The sequence below is a fragment of the Fringilla coelebs genome (genome assembly GCF_963513975.1).
Source record: "Fringilla coelebs genome assembly, chromosome: 29".
NCBI lineage: Eukaryota > Metazoa > Chordata > Aves > Passeriformes > Fringillidae > Fringilla > Fringilla coelebs.
In genome coordinates, this window is record NC_140055.1 from 3,544,420 (window position 1) to 3,558,488 (window position 14,069).

The following is a 14,069-nucleotide window of genomic DNA, read 5'->3' on the forward strand; positions in this document are numbered from 1 at the left end:
GAATTCCCCTGTCTGGGCACTCCCTGCTCCTGCTGTGATACCCATGTTCCCCAGCCCCTCGTGTGCTCAATATTTCCACACTTTTCCCTCTCTTCTTCTGTGCACATCCTGAGCCCAAACATTCATTCTTGGAGGTTCCAGAAGGCTGCAGGTTTTGTTCAAAGAGGAGGGTCCAGTTCAGGTTGTTAGGCAGATTGCTGTTGTCTTTGTAGGAGTTTTATGGTTTTCTCAGTCCTCTGGGCAAAGGGACAAAATGATCAATTCCTGCATTTCCGCACTGCTTCCCTCACAGCTGCCCATGCAGGAGGTGTCTCCAGCCAGCCCTGCTCTGAAAACCATCAAAGGCCCTCCCAGAGCCACTGCTTGGGCTCCCTTTGGGTTTTGTGCTTCTTGCAGGGCTGAGCAAACCACAGGCAGGCCTTTTTCCCCCACAGAATTCTCACCTCTGCAGCAGCTCTAAAGCTGCCGGAATCAAAGGCAAGGGGGCAGGGGGGACCCTGAGGTGCTGGCTGCCACCTGGGGCTGGCCAGAGCAGGGCTGGGCAATGGCCATCCCTGTGCAGTGGGGCTGGGCCATGCCTGGGCCCCACCCTTGCACTGACAGGGGTCCCCAGGATGTGCCACCCTGGGACAGGCACCTGGCCAGGAATGTGCAGGGACATTTCTGGAACTGACACTCTCTGGGAAAGTTCCCCTCATGCCAGAATGTCTCACCCCCTTGGATAGGATCCTCCAGGACAGAACCGCCCTGGATGTGCCCTCCCAGGACAGAAGTGCCTCCCTTTCCCATCTGAAACTGAGCAGAAATGGCCTCTTCCTTCTTTTCTGGTAAAGTGAAAGTGAAAGTGTTGAGGGAGCGCAGCCCAACGCCTCCATCCCCCACAGCCTCCCCAGCCTTCCCTGCCCCCCCTACTCCTCAATTTTCCCCTGGGTCTCCCCAACCCCTTCCCTGCTCAGGTGCTGCCCGGGATTGCTGAGCCAGGAACTGGGGCTGAGGGAACATTGAACAAAAGTGAGGAAAATAAGGAAAAAAGAGAAATAAAGACCCAAAAAAAGGCAAGGTCAGGGGAGGGCACAGAAGCAAGGCTACCCCCATGTGATGCCTGTCCCAATAATGAGCACCCCAGGGGGACTTTGCTGGGCTGTAGATCACCCAGAAATCTGAGTCACCCAGGGATGGAGCTGGGTCCCCTGTGCATATCATGGAACTGCCCACCCCGGGCACCCCTCTTCCCCTGGGAACCAAACCATGGCACCCCCATTCCTTAGGACCCCCATTCCTGGGACCCCCATCCCAATACTGACATTCCCTAGGATCTCCATGGCCCAGCACCCCATTCCCAAGGAACCTTCTCCTGTTCATTCCATCCCCTGCAATCCTCCTTCCCCCAGGACCTTTGTTCTCCCAGGAACCCCCATTCCCTCAGCACCCTACTCCTGAAAAACGCCATCCCATGACCCCAAATCCCTGGAGCCCACGTTCCTCTAGGACTGCCATCCACGAGTGCCCCAACCCTGGAGACCCCCATTCCCATGGCACCCCTCCTTCCAGTGACTCCGCTTCTTCAGGACCCCCATTCCACAGGGACACCATCCCTTGGAAACCCCATTCCCCTGGACACCCATTCCTGGCACCCCAAACCCACTGAGCCCCCACTCCTGGGAACCCCATGCACCACCATGTGCCACCCACGCTTTTTGCCTTCCTGTGCCCAGCTTGTGGCCACCCTGCCCCCACCAAGGGCCACCCACACATGGGGACAAGATGTGACCTCGCTTCCTTCCCCTTCATCGGAAGAGCAGCCAGCCCGGGGAGTGGTGGCCACAGCAGCCAGTGACAGCCACTCCACATGGCTGGGGACAGCAGGATGGCCGGGAAGGTGGCACTGCTCCTGTGGGGTGAGTGCGCTGGGCATGGGCCTGACACCCTGGGGATGGGGAGGGGGCACAAGGGTGCTGCGGGGTGCCCTGAGTTTCCCAAGGCCAGCAGTGCCAGTCCGTGTTACCCACAGTGGACCTTGGTGGGACTGGGGATGTAGGGTGGCTTTGGGGAAAGGAACAGGGGGCAGGAATTTGGGGCTGGGGCTGTGGGGACAGGAATGTGGGGACTGGCACCTTTGGGCTCAGGTAGCTCTGGGCACAGGGACAAGGAAACTGGGATGCAGGGAGAGAAGGGGACAAGAACGGTGAGGATGTGGCCATGGGGATGGGATCATGGGAAGGGTACCATGAGCTGGTGGGGGTGACCTTGGCCAGCCTGGGCTGTGTCCGTGGTGTCCTCGTTCCTGGGGTGTCCACAGTGTCCCCATGTTCTGCCTCAGCCCAGGGTTGCCTCAGTGTCCCTGTTCCCAAGGTGTCTGTGCCACGGGGATGTGGTGCACGGGTGGCTGTGACACAGACATGTCCCCCTGCCTTGCCAAATCTTTTGGGGACCACCCAGAAACACTTTCTCACAAGAACTGCTGTCCCCATGGGCACAGTTTGGGGACAGCCCGTGCCCCCATGCTGCTGTCCCTGCAGTGCCACCCCCACCCAGCCCTGTCCCTTCTCCCTTCCAGCCCAGACCCTCGACCTCGCTGGTGAGACCTCAGGGGATGCCATGGCCCCACCGTGCTTTCCCCAGCCCTGCTCTGGCCCTGGCAGGCTGGTGTCCCCTGTCACCCGCAGGTGCCCAGACCACCCAGCTCCTCGTGGAGCCCCCCTGGAGGCCGGCAGTGCTGTGGGACCCGGTGACACTGACCTGTCAGGGCTCGGGGAGCGCTGGTGACACCACCTGGTACAAGGACGGGCACCGCTGGTGGCAGCAGGGACGGGACCGCCTCACTCACATCGTGACTGGCATCTACACGTGTGACCGACCCAACACCGGGCGCAGCCCCCCCGTGACAGTCTTAAATGGTGAGGGGGGTTTGGGTGTTCCTAGCCTGGCACCCGCGGGGACCCCGAGGGCTCAGGGTGGGCTCTGCTCCATGGGTCACCTCCTGTGTGACCAGAGCCTGTCCCCTGCTGTGGGGACATCCCAGAGCATCCCTGTGTTTGGGGACCCCCGTGTTGGAACTGGGGAACCCTGTTGCACTGCGTGTGACCCGATGGGGGGTCCCGGTGCCATCGAGTGCAACAGGTCCCCTCTGTCCACCAGACCTGCTGGTGCTGCAGGTGCTGGCACGGGCGCTGCTGGAGGGGGACACGGTGACACTGCGCTGCCGGGTCTACAGGAACCTCACCGTCACCTCGGTGTCCTTCTACCGAGACGGGAAGGAATTGGGGGGGGTCCGCGGTGGGACCGAGCTGTCCCTGTCCCCTCTGCAGCTGAACCACAGTGGCAGCTACTGCTGCAAGCGCTGGGTGACGTCCCGGGTACAGGAGGAGTCTGCACCAGTGACAGTGACAGTGCACGGTGAGCACCCCAGAGCACCCCAGTGTAGGGGAACCCGTGTTGGAATTAAGAATCCCTGGTGATCGGGGGGTGACCCAATGGGGGGATCCGCATGGAAATGGGACCCCTGGTGTGACACGATCCCCATATCCTGCAGCCTGGTTAAAGTTGCAGGTGTCGGCGGGGGAGCTCCTGGAGGGGGACACGGTGACACTGCGCTGCCGGGCCCGGTGGAACAGCCCGGTCACCGAGGTGCGATTTTACCATGAGGACCAGGAGGTGGGGAGGTCCTTCAATGGGACCGAGCTGTCCCTGTCCCCTGTGCAGCTGAACCACAGCGGCCGCTACAGCTGCGGGGGCCGGGTGGGCTCCGAATTGTCACTGTGGGCACAGTCGGCGCCAGTGACAGTGACAGTGCACGGTGAGCACCCCCACGGATGGAACTCCAATCTCCTGACACCCCCGAAGCCCCTTCCCAGCACACTCAGAGCCACTATCCTCACCTCCCCTCTCCTTCCCTGAGCTCTCCCCGGTGCCGCTGCTGGAGGGACCCCCCAAGCCCACCCAGGGGTCCCCCCTGACTCTCAGCTGCCTCAGCACCCCCAGCCCCCTGCGGCCCCCAGCCCCCCTCCTGTATGTGTTCTACCGGGACGGGCAGGTGGTGGGGGGCCCGCAGGTGTCCCCGCAGCTGCTGGTGCCCGCCGTGGGGGTCTCCCACTCGGGGAATTACAGCTGCCAGGTGCGCTCCGAGGGCAGGGCCGTGCGGAAGAGCAGCGCCCGGCTCAGCGTCACGGTGCGCAGTGAGTGTGGGGATGGGACCGGGGAGCCCCCACATCCCCCTCGGGTCCCCTGCCTGGGAACCTCCACATCTCCCAGACACCTTTCTTTTGTCTCTCTACCTCTCCCCGGTGTCCCCTCATCCCTCCATGGTGTGACCCCATCCCCGACATCCCCCATCACACCCATCCCCCCACACCGGCTGCCAGCCCCTCCCTGTGCCTTCAGCCCCATGTGTGTCCCCGCAGTGCCCGTGGCCAATGCCACCATCACCCCCGGTCCCCTGTCACACCACGTGCGTGCAGGTGTCCCCATGACCCTGCGCTGCTCAGTGCAGGTGGGCTCAGCCCCTGTCACCTTCACCTGGCTGCACAACGGGCAGGAGGTGGCCCGGGGTCCCTTCCTGGAGCTCGGGGACATCGATGTGGGACATTCGGGCACCTACCAGTGCGTGGCCAGCAACCAGCTGGGACAGGACGGGCACCACGTGTTCCGGGCACTCAGCCTTGAGATGGCCCTGGAGGTCACACCTGGCACACCCTGGGTCACAGGTGGGGTCACACAGGGTCACCAGGAAGTTCAGGACACCCGGGGTTCAGGGTGACCCCAGTGTGTTCTGTCTGTCCCCAGCAGTGGCTGTGAATGTCGGCAGAACCCTTCTGTTCCTGCTTCTGCTCCTGGCTGTCATCGGGGGCTGTCACTGGTGGCACCGCCGGGGTGGGTGACAATGGGGGGGATGGGGGTTCTGGAGTGAGGAAAAGCCCCCAGAGTGGGGCCAGAGATCAGGGATCCGGTGGGAATCGGGGCTGCAGTGGGGATTTGGGGGTCCATGGGTGGTTGGAGCTACTGAGGCCCCAGAAAGGTTCAGGGGTCCCAGAGTCCCCTCGGTCACCCTCTCCCCTTTCCCTTGCAGTCACGAGGCAGCCCCAGGACAGGTGAGGTGGGGGCTTAGGCTGGGACTCCCCTTTCCCCCTCCCCAGACACCACCCAGAGACACCTTATCCCCAGAGGACCCCTCCAGAGGAGGGGGCATTGCTGCACCCACATCGTGGGTACTGAGTGGGCAGGAGGAGAATTCGGGGGGGGGACAGGGACACCTCACCCACAGGTGTCACCCCCCACCCAGGTCCCCATAACCAGTGTCACTCTCAGGGCCCCCACAGGTGTCCCTCAGCCCTGCCCCACCTCGGGATCCACAAGTGACCGACCTGAAGCTTTTGGGACCCTACGAGGGACAACGGGACCTCCGTAACTACGATGACGTGCTGTGACACTGGGGGGCACTGGGGGGAACTGGGGGGCATTGGTTCCCATCATGGGTCTCTTCTTCCTCTTTGCAGCAACTCAAGGGGCTCCTCATTCCCCCTCCCAGTGCTGGGAGTTCACATGAGGTTTTTCTCTCTTATTGTACCCAAAATTCAGTTTTTTGGTCAAACTCTGTGAGAAACAAGGCTCACTCTTTAAAATTGTTAAGTGTTTAATAACAAATAAAAGGGTCAGTAAACAGCAGGCTGGGTGCTTGGCAGCTGCCAGAGGCAGACCATTAACTACAACAGTTCTTCCTATACATCTTTTGATTGTTTTGGTTAAATACACACTCAGGAGGGTTATACATTGTCAAACATTCTTTCCAGTTTACATGTTATTGGAATTCTTTTGCTTGGTTTGATCCTTGATTCATTTCATAATGTACACACCATACTGCAGATTAAATTTATATATTTTATGTGCTCACAAGCCCCGCCCTGTTCTGTGGTTTGACAGTTCTTGATAACCAAAGGGTCAGTGGCAAATCCCACTTTGCACTCTCTCTTTTGCTGTTTGCTTACTTGATACTTTTCAATGTGTTCTTCTCATACAGGTGAGATCCTCCACCAGTACATTAAATCAACATTAGCTATTTCACACAATTATCTGAGTTATTCTCACCATTGTCCCTTAGTTTCACAAATAAAGGCATTAGCTACTTCTGCAATGGTTAATGTTGTAATACACAACACATTATCTCTATCTTGATATTTTGGGAGAGCCTAAACTCTAATATATTTATCATGCTAAAATATATATTCTATACAGGGATTAGGGCAAAAAGACTGACAAATTGTAGTGTATTAAAAGCAGTTAAAATTGAATTATAACAAAATAATTTGTAAAAACCAGTATAATAGTGAAAAACAATGACTGCGTGATCATTCATAACAGGGAGAAGGTGTAATGAAGGGTTTATTTGACTTCTCCTTACCCTGCTCTGATTTTGTCAGCAATAAATTCAATTCATATCTCTAAATCCCAGGCAGATTTAACTGTGACAGGTTTTGATGAGGAATCTCTCCTGGTCCTTGTCTCAACCCAGGAACTGTTTGCTCAATTTTCTCTCCACATGCAGGTGTGGAGGGCAGTGAGACAGTGATTGTGGTGGGTGCGGGGCATCCAGCCACTGTCCATCCAATGCAAGGCAGGGAGGAAGAGGAGGGTCCAGGTCCCGCTGTTCAGCAGATTGGTGTGGTATTTGCAGTAGTACTGGGCTCTCTCAGTCCCTTGGGCAAAGGGACAAAATGATCAATTCCTGCCTTTCTGGATTGAGTCCCTCACAGCTGCCCTTGCATGGGGGGGTTTCCAGCCAGCCCTGCTCTGAAAACCATCAAAGGCCCTCCCAGAGCCACTGCTTGGGCTCCCTTTGGGGTTTGTGCTTCTTGCAGAGCTGAACAAACCACAGGCAGGGCCTTTTTCCCCCCACAGAATTCTCACCTCTGCAGCAGCTCTAAAACTGCCAGAATCAAAGGCAAGGGGGCAGGGGGGACCCTGAGGTGCTGGCTGCCACCTGGGGCTGGCCAGAGCAGGACTGGGCAATGGCCATCCCTGTGCAGTGGGGCTGGGCCATGGCTGGGCCCCACCCTTGGGTGGCCAATGCCTTCAAGGAGCAGGAGTTTGGGAGCTCCTTCCTGCCCGGGGCTCCATTCCCCTGGTGCTCTTGTCAGCTCAGATCCTGCAGGGAACGAGCAAGAATGGAAAAGTCTGGACACTTCTGGAGCTGCCATGGCCCAGGACAAGACAACCTTGTCCAGCATGTGTCCCCCCTGGGACAGCATTCCCCCAGGACAGGAGGCCCCCAGATGTGCCCGCCCAGGAAAGAACCTGCCCTCCATCATGGGACACATTTAGCACAAATTCCCTCTTCCTTCTTCTTTATGAGAGAGAAAGTTAAAGTGTTGGGGAGGGAAAGTGGGCATCTCCATCCCCCAAAGCCTCCCCAGCCCTCCCTGCAGACCCCTCACCCCTGCTTCCTCCACCCTGGGCTTCCCCCAACCAATTCCCTGCTCAGGTGCCCCCCAGGATCATCACAGCACAAACTGGGGGGTTGTGAAATTGAGGGATGAAATGATTGTAATGGAAATAAGAGAGGGAAAAGTCACTGGGGGTGTGGGGAAAGAGACCCAGACTTCTTGGAATCAACCTGCAGTGACCCTCCCAAAGGACAGGCACCTTGTGGGGGCTGTGCTGGGCTCTGGGTGTCCCCAAAATCTGGGGCACCCTTAGAAGGAACTGAGACTCACGGGCTCACCCCAGCCACTGCCCATTTCTTGGCACTGCCATTCCCACAGATACCAAACCATGGCACCCTCATTCCGTAGGTCCCCCCATCCCTGTGTCTCCCATCCCAGTACTGACATTCCCAGGATCTCCATGGCCCAGCACCCCATTCCCAAGGAATCCTCTCTTGTTCATTCCATCCCTGCAATCCTCCTTCCCCCAGGACCTTGGTTCTCTCAGGACCCACCATTCCCCCATCCCATGACCCCAAATCCCTGGAGCCCATGTTCCTCTGGGACTTCCATCCCTGAGTCCCCCCAGCCCTGGGGACCCCCATTTCCACTGCACCCCCACTCCCAGTGACTCCATTTTGTCAGGACCCCCATTCCCCAGGGACCCCATCCCTGGCTTCCCAAATTCCCTGAGCCCCATTCTCCTGAGAACCCCCTGCCCCACCTTACAGCAGGCACACGCATCACCTTCCTGTGCCCAGCTTGTGGCCACCCAGCCCCCACCAAGGGCAACCCACACATGGGGACAGATGTGGCCTCGCTTCCTTCCCCTTCATCTGAAGAGCCACCAGCCAGGGGAGCGGTGGCCACAGCAGCCAGTGACAGCCAGTCCACATGGCTGGGGACACCGAGATGGCCGGGAAGGTGGCACTGCGCTTGTGGGGTGAGTGCCCTGGGCACAGGCCTGACACCCCAGGGATGGGGAGGGGGCATAGGGGGACTGTGGGGTCCCCTGAAGTCCCCAATGCCAGCAGTGCCAGTCCCTGTTACCCACAGGGAACCTTGGTGGGACTGGGGATGTAGGGTGGCTTTGGGGACAGGAACAGGGGGCAGGAATTTGGGGATGGGGCTGTGGGGACAGGAATGTGGGGACTGGCACCTTTGGACTCAGGTAGCTCTGGGCATAGGGACAAGGGAACTAGGATGCAGGGACAGAAGGGGACAAGAATGGTGAGGATGTGGCCATGGGGATGGGATCATGGGGATGGCACCATGAGCTGGGGGGGATGATCTGGGCCACCATGGGCTGTGTCCGTGGTGTCCTCGTGCCTGGGGTGTCCACAGTGTTCCCATGTTCTGCCTCAGCCCAGGGTGGCCTCAGTGTCCCTGTTCCCAAGGTGTGTGTGCCACAGGGATGTGGTGCACGGGTGGCTGCGACACAGACATGTCCCCCTGCCTTGCCAAATCTTTTGGAATCACCCCAATGCACTTTCCCACAAGAACTGCTCTCCGCACGGGGACGCTTTGATGACAGCCCCCACACCCCCTGTCCCCATGCTGCTGTCACCACAGTACCACCCCCACCCAGCCCTGTCCCTTCTCCCTTCCAGCCCAGACCCTCGGCCTCGCTGGTGAGTCCTCGGGGGATGCCATGGCCCCACTCCGCTGTCCCCAGCCCTGCACTGGCCCTGGCAGGCTTGTGTCCCCTGTCACCCACAGGTGCCCAGACCACCCAGCTCCTCGTGGAACCCCCCTGGACGCCAGCGGTGCTGTGGGACTGGGTAACACTGACCTGCCAGGGCTCGAGGAGCGCTGGTGCCACCACCTGGTACCAGGATGGGTGGCCCTGGGGGCAGCAGGGATGGGACTGCTTCACTGTCACCGAGAGTGGCACCTACGAGTGTGACACACCTGGAACTGGGCGCAGTCCCCCTGTGATTGTCTCAGACGGTGAGGGGGAACCTTAAATGATCTGGGTGGCCCCTGACAGGTCTGGGTGGGCTCCACTCCATGGGTGGCCTCACAGCTCTCAAGTGACGAATGCCTGTGCCCTGCACACAGAGACTTCCCAGTGCATCCCAGAGAATCCCAGTTGTCCCCAGCACCATGGGCACCCACCTCGGAGCTGTCTTGAGCCCCTCAGTGAGATGGGACTCTCCTGTCCCAGAGACCAGCTGGTGCTGCAGGTGCCAGCACAAGCGCTGCTGGAGAGGGACAGGTTGAAACTGCACTGCCGGGGCTGGCAGGACCAGCCGGTCACCAGGGTGCGATTCTACATGGACTGGAAGGATCTGGGGGGAACCCTTAGAACGACCGAGCTGTCCCTGCCCCCTCTGCAGCTGAACCACAGCAGCCGGTACAGCTGCAAGGGCTGGGTGGGGTCCTGGACGTCACGGTCAGCAGCAGTGACAGTGACAGTGCACGGTGAGCACCCCCACGGCTGGAACACCAATCTCCTGACACCCCCACAGCCTCATCCCAGCAGACTCAGTGTCACAGTCCTCACCTCCCCTCTCCTTCCCTGAGCTCTTCTCGGTGCCGCTGCTGGAGGGTCCCACCGAGCCCACCGAGGGGTCTACCCTGACTCTCAGCTGCCTCAGCACCCCCAGCCCCCTGCGGCCCCCAGCCCCCCTCCTGTCCGTGTTCTACCGGCACAGGCAGGTGGTGGGGGTCCTGCAGAGGTTCCCATGGCTGCTGGTGCCCGCCGTGGGGGTCTCCCACTCGGGAAATAACAGGTGCCAGGTGCGCTCCGAGGACAGGACCATGTGGAAGAGCAGCGCCCAGCTCCGCGTCACGGTGCGCAGTGAGTGCAGGGATGGGACCGGGGAGCCCCCAGAGACCCCTCGGGTCCCCCAGCGCTTACTGGGGATCCCAGGTCCTTCCTGACACTTGCCCTGGGACCTCCAACCTTTCCTGGATTCCTCTCTGGCTCCCCCCCACTCCATTCCAAGATCATTCACTGAATCCCCCAGCCCTACATGGGAACCCCCATCCTTTCCTGACACCTTTTCTGTGTCCTGCCATCCCTGCCCCAGGTCCCACCTTAGGTTTCCCATTCCTGGCCCGTGTCCCCCCATCCCTCACTGGGCCTTCTCATCCACCTCTGCGTCCCCCCATCCCTCTCTGTGGTCCCTGCAAATTCCCCTGGTTCCACCATCCCCTCCCTGGGTTCCTGGGTCCCCTTCCTTGCGTCACCCCTCTCCCTCTCCAGGTGTCCCCTCCCTGAACTCCTCATCCTCCCTCGGGGTTCCTTTCCAAGCCCCCCCCCAATCGCTGCACCCCTCTCTCTCTCTGGTGTCTCCCTGCCCCTCCCCAAGCCTCCCGGGTCCCTCACTGTCCCCTGCTGTCACCTCCTTCCGCAGGGGTCCTGCCCTCGGCGGTGTCCCTGTCAGTGCAGCCCCCCGAGGGACAGGTGGCACTCGGGGACAGCCTGGTGCTGAGCTGCGCAGCTGCCAAGGGGACAGGTCCCCTGTCCTTCTCCTGGCACTGGGAGGGCTCGGGGGCACTGCTGGGCACCGGCCCTGGCCTGGAGCTGCACCACGTTGGGGACAATGACAACGGCCAGTACCGGTGCTGGGTCAGCGACGGGGACAGCGTGGCCGAGAGTGACGCCCTGAATGTCACCGTGCTGGGTGAGCGGGACCCTCGGGCTGGGGGTGACCCCACCCACGGCACCCCCATCCCATGTCACCCAGTGTCAGCCCCTTCTGTGTCCCCACAGTGCCCGTGGCCAATGCCACCATCACCCCCAGTCCCCTGTCACACCCGGTGCGCGCAGGTGTCCCCATGACCCTGCGCTGCTCGGTGCAGGTGGGCTCAGCCCCTGTCACCTTCACCTGGCTGCACAACGGGCAGGAGGTTGTCCGGGGTCCCCTCCTGGAGCTTGGGGACATCGATGTGGGACATTCGGGCACCTACCAGTGCATGGCCACCAACCAGCTGGGACAGGACGGGCACCGCATGTTCCGGGCACTCGGCCCAGAGCTGGCCCTGGAGGTGACACCGCAGGACACAAGGACACACATGAGTACAGGTGGGGATCCCATGGGGTCACCGTGTGGTTCAGCACCTCTGGGGTGATGGGTGACCCTGATGTGTCCCCCTCTGTTTCTTGCAGTGGCCGCAGGGGTCGGTGGGGCCCTTTTGTTTCTGCTCCTGCTCGTGTGTGTCATTGTGGCCTGGCACCGGTGGCACCGCCACGGTGGGTTAATATGGGAGGATGGGGGTCCCAGGGAGCTGTAGAGACCCCCAGAGTTGGAGAGTGATAGGGCAGCACCCACAGCCCCAGAATTGTGACCTCGGCTGTGGGTCCGGTAGCCTTTGGGGAGGTGCTGGAGGGTCCTGCAGGGATGTTGGGAGTTCTTCTAGGGGGCGTCTCTGTCGCTGGTGGGCTTTGGGTTCTGGAGGCTGAGTTCATCAGAGGCACTGGGAAGGTTCCTGAATTCTAGGGGTCTTCAGGGATTCTTGGGGGTCCTGTGAGTAACTGAGGGTCCCGTGGGGGTTCAGGAATCCTGAGAGGGGTCAGGGTCCTGGGACCCCACAGTCACCCATCCCCTCTTTCCTCTGCAGCATCCAGGAAGAACCAGGAAAGGTGAGTGGGGGGCTCAAACCACACTCTTCCCTTTTACCCCAACCCAAACACCTCCCATTCCCTCTGCACATTCCCTTTATTCCCTCAGGCCCCCCCCCAGATCCCCCAGCCCCCTCAGAGGAGGGGGAGGTGCTGTACGCCCACATCGTGGCCACCAAGTGGGCAGGGGGTCAGTACAGGGGGGGACACACGCAGAGGGACACGTCACCCACAAGTGTCACCCCACCCCGATCCCACAGCCCGTGTCTCTCTCACCGTCCCTCCGTGCCACCACCCTCCAGGATCCCCAGGTGACCTACGCGGAGCTGCGGGGACCCCAGGGGTGACCGCAGGAACCTGGTGACATCTACGGGAATGTGCTGTTACACTGGGGGGGTGGGGGGCACTGGGGGGAACTGGGGGCACTGGGGGTCCCCACCCATGGGCACCCACTCGTGTGTGTGCTGCCACCAAAACTGCCCCTCTCCCTCCCTGTTTTGGCACAAAGATCACTCAGGGGTGAGAGAAGAACAATTTCCTGAAACAGCAACAAGAGAGAATAAAACCAACAGCAACAGCAACAAGGTTCAGAGTCCAAATTTTCACACAAGAAATAATTTCCTGGGAAAGCCACAACAAGGAACAAACCCCAGACATTTCCCCCAGCTCGTTTCCTCCACCAGACAAACCTGCCAGGGCCCTGGGCCTTCCTTGCTCTGATGGCTGAAGCGGCCTTCAGGAGGCTCTGGATTCTCTTGTCCCCAGTCCCAAACCCCTCCTCTGCCCTGTTCCCCACACCAGGATGTCACAAAGGCCCTGTGGGGGTTCCAGAGCCTCTCGCTTTTCCAGGGCTTTGGGGATCAGGCCATGGTACAGCATGGGGTGGCCAAGACGGGAAAATTTTTATGTCTGGAGACATTTTGGAAGAGCTGTGTGTGGCAGGGGTGGGTCAGGCCTTGCATTTGGTGAGACAGGGCCCCATCTGTCCATCAGTCTGTCAGCCATGGCACACTGGGGAAAGTGTGACACTCTGCCAAAGCCAGCTCCTGAGTGGCCACGTGACCAGAAGTGCCACGTGGGGTGAGGGCTGCTGGTGGCCCAACTGGCTCAAAAGCCAGAGCATGAAATGGCCAAGTTCCTGACCCTGTTTCCTCTTGGAGCGTCTGTCCCATCAATGCTGGAACCCAGGAGTTGGCAACTCATTTAAATGATAAATATTTTCCCAGGAAATTGGAAATGTTCCTGCAATGGAAAGAAGACCCATGTCTTAAATATTTTTTAATTTCAGAGATGATGGGGCTTCCAGGCCAAAGTGTAGGAAAAGGAAAAACAGCTCTTTATCTGGAGATTTATAAACCAGAACAGAAAAAAACAACACAAACCCAGATCTTTCCCTCCTGCTCAGCGCCGTTCGTGTTTGTGTCAGTGATAACCCCGGCCAGCAGGGGTCGCTGCAGGGAGCACTCCCGGCCAGCAGGGGTCGCTGCAGGGAGCACTCCCGGCCAGCGGGGGGCTCTTCAGGGAGCACTCCCGGCCAGCAGGGGGCGCCCCGGTCCAGCTCCATCCCCTCAGGGGCCATGGCGGCCTCGGGTAGGAGGATGGAGGGGAAATCGCTCCTTTTGCAAACTCACGGGTACCAATCGCTCCAGGCACCACCACCGGCAGCGGGCAGGAGCCGCCAAGGCAGCAGGTTGGATCCCAGTGCCCACTGGCAGCGTAGCAGTGTCCCGGGGCCAGGCACACACCCTGAGCAACACCCGCAACCGCTTTCCATGATCCTGGATGGAAGGAAGGCAGCGCCTGAGCCCAGGCAGGTCTCAGGTCCACAGCAGCCCCTCTGGTGGCTTTATGCCACAATTCCTGCAAACCCTCAGCCTTTCACTCAGGTGAGGAGGGGAGGGATGGAGCAGCTTTGGGGACACCTGGAACCCAGACAGGGTCGAACCACACAGCCCCACCACGGCCACAGGCAGAGCCACTGCTCAATATTTCTACATTTTTCTCTCTTATCTGGTGACCACAGCCTGAACCCAAATATTCTTTCCATGAGGTTCTAGAAAGCTGCAGGTTTTGTTGAAGAAGAA

General features: G+C 59.9%; 3 protein-coding genes across 4 annotated transcripts in view; all 3 read left to right on the forward strand.

The window, feature by feature from the left end:
- LOC311163996 (cilia- and flagella-associated protein 45-like) overlaps positions 1–14,069 on the forward strand; it is a gene marked incomplete at both ends in the record, with an annotated part of 61,450 nt that overhangs the window by 12,014 nt on the left and 35,367 nt on the right.
- On the forward strand, positions 1,798–4,013 carry LOC311163792 (low affinity immunoglobulin gamma Fc region receptor II-like). 2 transcript variants are annotated; one of them, XM_084222911.1, is made up of 5 exons: positions 1,798–1,898; positions 2,558–2,578; positions 2,667–2,897; positions 3,139–3,396; positions 3,533–4,013. In XM_084222911.1, the coding sequence occupies exons 1-5, from the start codon at positions 1,850–1,852 to the stop codon at positions 3,895–3,897; spliced, it is 924 nt and encodes a 307-aa protein (XP_084079037.1). In that variant the 5' UTR covers positions 1,798–1,849; the 3' UTR covers positions 3,898–4,013. The 2 variants fall into 2 exon arrangements, with proteins under 2 accessions (XP_084079037.1, XP_084079038.1); XM_084222912.1 differs by lacking the exon at positions 2,558–2,578 and having other exon boundaries at positions 1,801–1,898.
- LOC311163910 (uncharacterized protein) lies at positions 4,069–5,660 on the forward strand. The gene is made up of 4 exons (XM_084223087.1): positions 4,069–4,175; positions 4,401–4,703; positions 4,783–4,869; positions 5,305–5,660. Coding segments are annotated over exons 1-4 (510 nt in total). The 5' UTR covers positions 4,069–4,174; the 3' UTR covers positions 5,424–5,660.